The following is an 8,469-nucleotide window of genomic DNA, read 5'->3' on the forward strand; positions in this document are numbered from 1 at the left end:
ACTTGAAAGAGAGCAAGGAGTTCCAGCTAAGACTAAATCTAAATCCTCCCCAGAGCTGGGTATCAGAGGAGCCTTCAGGGGGGTGGAAAGCAGAGGAAGGGAAACTCTTTCCTCTTGGCTAGAAAGCACATTCTAGGCAGAACGGACCATCCCGGTCCTATTCTGCCACCCACACCCACCCTCGTTCCTCCATTCGCATTCGCCCAGGGTGAGTTTAAGGTCCCCTTTGAGCTCCCTTTATCAGCACCCCCTCCTCTGCTTCATTCAGCAAGTGTTGGGGAGGCGTGCAGGGCTGTTTGATCCACCTGGTCCGGGGTCTAGCACATAGCAGGGGTGGGGGTGAGTCGATTGCTTTGATGCCAACGTTGAGGCGGGATGGTCGGGCGGGCATCTCAATGAGCCCGGCTGGAGAGCGCGGTGCCAGGCGGGGGTCGCTTGGGGGGCACGCACCCCGCCCACGCACCCGGGGTCCCGGGTAGAGCGCAAAAGCCCTCCGGGGATGTTGATTGCGGTGGCGGGGCCGGAGGGGGCCCAAGTTCACGCCTCCCTCCCGGTATCCCAGGGTCTGCGGAAGCGATTATCCCGACCCCGGCGGCGTCTGGCGGGGCCCGGGGGCGGGCTCGCACCCCGGACGGACCGACCCGGGCCTCCCCGCGCCTCCCCGCTTTTGATCGCGCCGCCCCGCGGGACCCTAAAAGCGGCGTCCGCGTCCCCCCCCGCACGGCATGGCAGGGCAGCTCGCGATGGCCGCAGCCCCGTCCAGCCAGTGCCACTTCGGGGAGGGCGCCCCGGGCGCCGCTGTCCGGACCCCGCACGCCGGCGGGGCCTTCCTCCCGCCGCCGGGCCCCGGTGTCGACGACCGCACGCTGCAGGCGACCTACGCCGGCTTCCTCGGAAGGAGCCCCGGGCCCGCCGCCCCCAGCCCCGCCGGCGTCGGCCCGCCCAACGCGCCCTGCAAAGGGGCCGCCGCTCCGTCCGTCTCGCAGCGTCGCAAGCGCACGTCCTTCAGCCCCGAGCAGCTGCGAGTGTTGGAGCTGGTGTTCCGCCGGACCATGTACCCCGACATCCACCTGCGCGAGCGCCTGGCCGCGCTGACTTTGCTCCCCGAGTCCAGGATCCAGGTGAGCGCGCGCTGCGGAGCCCCCAGCCCAGCGCATCCCTGGTGCGCTCCGAGGTCTAGCTGGGAAAGGGGGAGGCCGCAGCAGCGCCCCGTGTCCTGCAGGGAACCCAGTGTTCCGAGCTGACTGACTGACCCCCTGCACCCGCAGGACCCGGCCTGCTCCCCACAGGACTTGGCACTAACTCACTCTGTTCAACGTGGTCCCTACAGGCTCGCCAGCTGGCCCGCGAGTCAAAATGCGCGGCAGAAGGTGCTTGGAAAGTACCCTTGACAGGGCTCGAGGGCCCCTGGGTACCAAGTACCGAGGTGGGGCGAAGAAGTACCATCTGGTCCTAGGAGGGTAGCTGAGAAAGGAATTTTGGGTTAGGTTGCCACTCTGGGCCTCGGGGGGCCAGACCACGCGCGGGCTGGTGCGTGTGTGGGGTACGCTCCAAGGCTTCAGTTGGGATGTTAGTGAGAAGGGATGTAGAGTGGTAGTGTGTGTGTGTGTGCGCGCGTGCGTGTGTGCGTGCGTGTGTGTGTGTGTGTGTGTGTGTGTGTGTGTGTTTCTGTGCTCACGGATCAGTCCTGGCAGTGCTGGGGGGACCCTGGCTGGTGCATTTCTTTTTTTCTTTTTCTTTTTTTTTTTTTGGTTTCTGGTTTTTGGGCCACACCCGGCGACGCTCAGGGGTTACTCCTGGCAATGCGCTCAGAAGTCGCTTTTGGCTTGGGGGGGGCCATATGGGACGCCGGGGGATCGAACCGCGGTCCGTCCTAGGCTAGCGCTGGCAAGGCAGACACCTTACACCTAGCGCCACCACGCCGGCCCCGCTGGTGCATTTCTTAGCCATTGTACTACCTCTCCATGCCTCCACTGTAGCATCTAGAAGGATAAGCCAAAGAACATAGAATTGCTTTTTTTTTTTTTTTTTTGTGGTTTTTGGGTCACACCCGGCAGTGCTCAGGGGTTACTCCTGGCTCCATGCTCAGAAATTGCTCCTGGCAGGCACGGGGGACCATATGGGACGCCGGGATTCGAACCGATGACCTTACCTCCATGCTATCTCTCCGGCCCCATAGTATTGCTTTTCACAGCTTAAAAAGTCTGGTGTGAAGTGAGTCTGGTAATTTAGATGAGCATCGCGGAGTATGTTGGTAGGTAATGAGAGATGTTGTGCTTTATTGCGTGTTAGCCCCCCACCTCCACCTTGTGCGTGGCCGACTCAGAGCCGCTATTTATTTGGAAGGGGTAGCTCCAGCAGTGCTGTTTGGTTTTGGGGCAATACCCAGTGGTACTTCTAGTCTGTGCTTAGGAATCACTCCTGGTGAGCTCGGGAGACCAGAGGAACGGATAGGATGCTGGGGGTAGGGGGTGCACCTGGGTTGGCAGTGTGCCTGGCAAGAATCTTTCCAGCTATTCTGTCACTCTGCCTTCCCCCAAGTTGCAACACGGTTGGAGTTGGCCTTGTGCAAGGCTACTGCTTACTCTCTGTCCTATTTCTCATTTCCCTGCCTCCCTGGGAAGGGAGTTTCAACAGTTGGCATAGATCCTCTGTAAGCAAGATCTCTTTCAGTATTTATGAACATAAACAAGACACCCATCAACATTTATGAAGGAATAGTGAGCAGAAACATTTATTCACAGAGGTCCATGGAGCAAAATACCCCCTAGATTAACTGGACAAGGAAGTTCATGTTCAAATTGGATTTTCTTTTTTTTTTTTTGGTTTTTGGGCCACACCCGTTTGACGCTCAGGGGTTACTCCTGGCTATGTGCTCAGAAATCGCCCCTGGCTTGGGGGGACCATATGGGACGCCGGGGGATCGAACCGCGGTTCGTTCCTTGGCTAGCGCTTGTAAGGCAGACACCTTAGCTCTAGCGCCACCTTCCCAGCCCCTGGATTTTCTTGTTATTTCCTTGCTTGTCATCTTCATATAATAGCATTTCTCCCTAAGGCCTAAGTGCTTCTATGAACCTTTTTATTTTTCACTGAAAATAACTCTGTAAAGTTAAGTATTATTCTAGTTTGGGGAATTGACACGGCAGAGAAAACTAGGTGCTCCGATAAACACATTAGTCCAAGTGCTTTCTGATTTTATTTTGGAAGAGGGCACACTTGGTGGTGCTCTGCTCAGGGATCACTCTTGGTGGGACTCAAGGGATATGTGGTACCAGGGATCAAACCCCGGTTGGCTCAGTGCAAGGCAAGAGCCCTACTTTCTGTATTGTCACTCTGCCTTCCTCTAAGTGCTCTCTGAAAAGCTTAAAGTTCCGGGCCAAGGGCTGGAGCAATAGCACAGTGGCAGGGTGTTTGTCTTGCACGAGGCAACCCAGGACAGACCTGGATTCGATTCCTGGCATCCCATATGGTCCTCCGAACCTGCCAGGAGTGATTTCTGAGCACGAAGCCAGGAGTAACCCCTTAGGTGTGGCCCAAAAACAAAACAAAGAAAAAGTTTCTTTCTTTTTTCTCTCTCTCTTTTTTTGAGGAAGCAGGGGGAGAGAGAAGATGAACAGGGACTGAAGGCAAAGGAGAAGGGTAGGGTAGGGGAGAAGGATGGGGAGTCAGGAGAGAGGGTTGGGATTGTAGGGGAGAGGGGTAGGAGGCAGGGCTAAGGACCAAGGTTGGGGTGGAGGGAGGCAGGGGAGAGGAAGTGGTGGAGAGGGAGGCAAGGGAGAGAGAAGATGAACAAGGAGGAAAAGGAGAGGGGTAGGGCTGAGGGACAGAGAGGCAGGGGAGAGGGGTGGAGAGGCAAGGGGAAGGAGTGGGGGAGGCTTAGAGAAAAAGTTTCAGGCCAGAGCCAGGGCACTCTAACCTGGAATTTATGCAGAACTCTGAAGGCTATAGTTGCATAAGCATAAAACAGTTTTCCTCTCCTCTTCCAGGTGTGGTTCCAGAACAGACGTGCCAAGTCAAGGCGCCAAAGTGGGAAATCCTTTCAGCCTTCAGTGAGGCCAGAGCTGCTCCTCTCCCAGTCTGCCCATGAATTGGATGTGAAACATTTGAAGCCCCAGCTGCCTCTGCATGCAGAGGTAGATGTGAACTGCCTGCCTGATGCCAACAGGGTCGGAGGGGATATTTCTGACCCTGGCTCCCAAAATCAGAACTTTCAAACCTATTCTCTCTCTGAAGACATTGGTTCAAAGCTGGACTCATGGGAGGAACACATCTTTTCTGCCTTTGGGAACTCTTGAGGATTCTGGGAGAATTCTGAAGCCAGAGGCAGCCAGAGAGACACAGAAGAGTACTGTCCTTCCTGCTCCCATGTTAGGGACAAGCCATGCTAAACTATAACCTGGATGATGGTTTAGTCAACTCTCCCCTTTCCCCTGTGAACCTTTACCCATAACCTGTCTTTATAGTTTGCATTTCTTAAGAGTTCTAGTATTATGGTTTACTTGTGTACCTCCAAATCTGCACATTCAATTCAGGCCACTTCCCAGAACCAGTAGTTTATACTTCTGGGGACTGGGTTTTGTTTGTTTTTGGGCTATACCCTGCTGTGCTCAGAGGTTACTCTTGGCTCTGCAGTCAGAAATTATTCCTGGAAGGTTCTGGGAACCATATAAGATGCCAGGGATCGAACCCAAGTTGGCTGTGTGCAAGGCAGACACCCTACCTTCTGTGCTATTGCTCTAGCCGGGGTCTGGGTTTTTAGAACTCATTGTCTTATTAAGAACTCAGCCTGACTCAGTTTCTCCTTGTGCTTGACAGCTGCTGTCTCAAGGATCCTCCAAGGTTTATAACCTTAAACTCACTCGGGCTCTTCTTCAGTCCTCACCTTATCACCAAGATGCTTTTTTTCAAAACATGTTTTCTTTTTGTCTTTTTTTTGGGGGGGAGGGCTATAATTGGCTATACCGAGGGCTTACTTTTGGCTCTGTGCATAACTCTAGGAACCTTATTTGGTGCCGGGGATAAAACCTGGGTTGGCTATGTGTGACCAAATACCTATCTCTGATCCACATGCTGCTTTTTAAATTTAGCCTGTCAGCTTTACATTTATTTGTAGATCCAGATACTGCATTCAGATTTCAAGCCACCTACCTCTAGTTCCTCTTACTTGAAAGGAACTCTTGTTAAAAACCTGTAGTGGGGGGCCGGAGAGATAGCATGGAGGTAGGGCGTTTGCCTTGCATGCAGTCAGTGGTTCAAATCCTGGAATCCCATAGGTCTCCCGAGCCTGCCAGAAGCGATTTCTGAGTAGAACCCAGGAGTAACCCCTGAGCGCTGCCAGGTGTGACCCAAAAAATCAACCTGTAGTGGCCTCCAATTGCAAGAATTTATAAAAATCTTTCAGTTATCCTTGGGAGCCAGAGCTATGTGCAAGCGGTAGGGCATTTACCTTGCACGCACTGATCCCACAGCGTTCCATATGGTCCCCCTAGCCAGGAGCGATTTCTGAGCACCTAGCCAGGAGTAACCCCTGAGCGTCACTGGGTGTGGCCCAAAAAACAAAACAAAAAATCTTTCAGTTATCCACCCTGATAGATGACCTCAGTGAATGTGTGGGTAGTTATGCAGATTCTGTTGAGGCTACTTGCTCATCCAAAGTCAGTCCTTTAGGGTTTTTTTGGTGTGTGTGTGTGGTGCAGGAGATAGATTCCAGGCCCATTGTGTGCAAATCATGCGCTGAACCACTAAACCTAACTCTTGGCTTGCCTCTTAGTTTTGTAATCAAACAAATACCTCTTTCAAAACATTTAACATATCTACCCCTCTTCTCTAATCCTTTTAGTACCTGTTACTTCAATCACTCCAACATTACCCTTAGCACTTTTATTATACTTCTGTGCAACTCAGTGGATTATTAAATATTTTCCACAAATGTTTCATTGTAGTTCTGTTTAAATATATATATCTTTTGAGGGGAGCTGGTACAAGAACTAAGACTCTTGCACATGGCTTTCCTTGATTGATTCCTGACACCCTGGCATGTTCCCCTGAGAGCCAGGCATGATTCTTTTTTTTTTTTTTTTTTTTTTTTTGGGTCACACCTGGCAGTGCTCAGGGGTTATTTCTGGCTCCAGGCTCAGAAATTGCTCCTGGCAGGCACAGGGGACTATATGGGGCGCTGGGATTTGAACCGATGACCTCCTGCATGAAAGGCAAACGCCTTACCTCCATGCTATCTCTCTGGCCCCAAGGCATGATTCTTGAGCATAGAGATGAAGCCAGGAATACCCCCGGAGCACTTTAAAAAGCAGTGTATATTCTTTTTTTGGTTTTTTGGGCCACACTCAGTGGTGCTCAGGGGTTCCTTCTGGCTGTCTGCTCAGAAATAGCTCCTGGCAGGCATGGGGGACCATATGGGACACCGGGATTCGAACCAACTACTTTTGGTCCTGGATCGGCTGCTTGCAAGGCAAACACCGCTGTGCTATCTCTGCGGGCCCAACAGTGTATATTCTTTTAACGTCACTTAGCATAGTGGTATTCCTTGATGGCTCAATATTGTATGACCTTGAAAAACATTTCTATGTTTCTGAAAATAAGAATTTGTAGCCTGCAGTCTGCAGGACAGCGCAGAGATTATTTTTCTGTAGTTGTTTTTTTTTTTTTTTTTTTTTTTTTGGTTTTTGGGTCACACCCGGCGGTGCTCAGGGGTTACTCCTGGCTGTCTGCTCAGAAATAGCTCCTGGCAGGCACGGGGGACCATATGGGACACTGGGATTCGAACCAACCACCTTTGGTCCTGGATTGGCTGCTTGCAAGGCAAACACCGCTGTGCTATCTCTCCGGGCCCTTTTTTTTTTTTTTTTTTTTGGCCACACCCAGCAATGCTCAGGGGTTACTCCTTGCTTTATACTCACAATTACTCTTGGCAGGCTTGGGGTACCATGAGATGCTGGGGTTTGAACCTTGGTTGGCTATGTGCAAGGCAAATGCACTACCTGTTGTACTATTGTTCTAGTCCCACTGCAGATTTTTAACTTGGTTAAGAGCATGCCTTTATTTCATGCAATTTCATAATTCTCTTTCTCAATTTACATATTACTGTGCCAGAAAGATAGCACAGTAGTTTAGGTGCTTGCCTTGCACATGATCAAATCAGGTTCAATCCCTGGCATCTCATATAGTTATCTGAATCCTGCCAGACATTATCTATGAGTACACAGCTAGAAAGAAGTCCTGAGCACTGCCAAGTATGGGACCCCCCCAACAACAACAACAAAACACAAAATGTAAACTACTGTTTAAAAATTACCCGGAGGGGCCAGAGAGATAGCATGGAGGTAAGACGTTTGCCTTATATGCAGAAGGATGGTGGTTCAAATCCCGGCATCCCATATGGTCCCCCGAGCCTGACAGGAGCGATTTCTGAACATAGAGCCACTCCCTGAGCATAGCTGGGAGTACCCCCCCCCCCACAAAAACAAAAACAAAAATAAAATAAAAATTAGTGGGAGATAAGTTTTGTTGCTCTTGTTGTTTTTGGGCCACACCCAGTGATGCTCAGGGATTACTTTTGGCTATGCGCTCAGAAATCCCTTCTGGCTCAGGGGATCATATGGGACACAGGTATCGAAACCAGGTCTGTCCTGAGTCAGCCACATGCAAGGCAAATGCCCTACCGCTGTGCTATCATAGCTCCTGTCCCAGAGGGAGAAAAAAAAAATTTTTTTCTTGCCTCATCTGGCAGCACTCAGGGGTTACTCCTGGCTCTGTGCTCAGAAATCGCTCCTGGCAGGCTCGGGGAACCATGAGATGACATGGATTGAGCCCAGGTTCACTGCATGCTAGACAAGCAACCTACCAGATGAGACTGGACATGAGGTAATAAGAAGTAAGATTTCTTTGTAAACTACGCTTTGGAGAAGGCTCAGGAGAGGTTATGGCAGGGGCCAGCACTCACATTTTGCTTGTTACTAGAAGAGCCTGAACTAGGCTACACATGCCAGTCACCCTCATTTTCATATTGGTGACTTCCAAGTGGACTTCACTTTTTTCCCTCCCTCCCTCCCTCCTTCCCTCCCTCCCTCCCTCCCTTCCTTCCTTCTTCCTCCCCTCCCTCCCTCCTTCCCTCCCTCTGTCTTTTTTGATTTTTGGATCATACCCGGCAGCACTCAGAGGTTACTCCTGCTCAGGGGTAACTCCTGCTCTACGCTCAGAAATCGCTCCTGGCAGGCTCGAGGGACCATAAGGATGCCGGGATTTGAACCACCATCCTTCTGCATCCAAGGCAAACGTCCTACCTCCATGCTATCTCTCCAGCCCCGGCCGTTACTTTCAAGGGTAGTGGCAAACTACTACACAATTCACTAGGGACACAGTTTAGGCTTCAGGTAGACTTGACTTAAAAACCTACCTGAAACAAAAAAAAAAACGATGTGATAAATATTACCTAGTATTAAGCACTAAACACAA

The 8,469-nt window shown here is 51.4% G+C and overlaps 1 protein-coding gene across 1 annotated transcript; it reads left to right on the forward strand.

Moving 5' to 3' along the window:
* The first annotated feature begins 743 nt into the window (after positions 1 to 743).
* Positions 744 to 4,295, forward strand: MIXL1 (Mix paired-like homeobox). The gene is made up of 2 exons (XM_049777557.1): positions 744 to 1,121; positions 3,987 to 4,295. The coding sequence occupies exons 1-2, from the start codon at positions 744 to 746 to the stop codon at positions 4,293 to 4,295; spliced, it is 687 nt and encodes a 228-aa protein (XP_049633514.1).
* Positions 4,296 to 8,469: the final 4,174 nt, after the last annotated feature.

This window comes from Suncus etruscus, chromosome 7 (assembly GCF_024139225.1).
Source record: "Suncus etruscus isolate mSunEtr1 chromosome 7, mSunEtr1.pri.cur, whole genome shotgun sequence".
NCBI lineage: Eukaryota > Metazoa > Chordata > Mammalia > Eulipotyphla > Soricidae > Suncus > Suncus etruscus.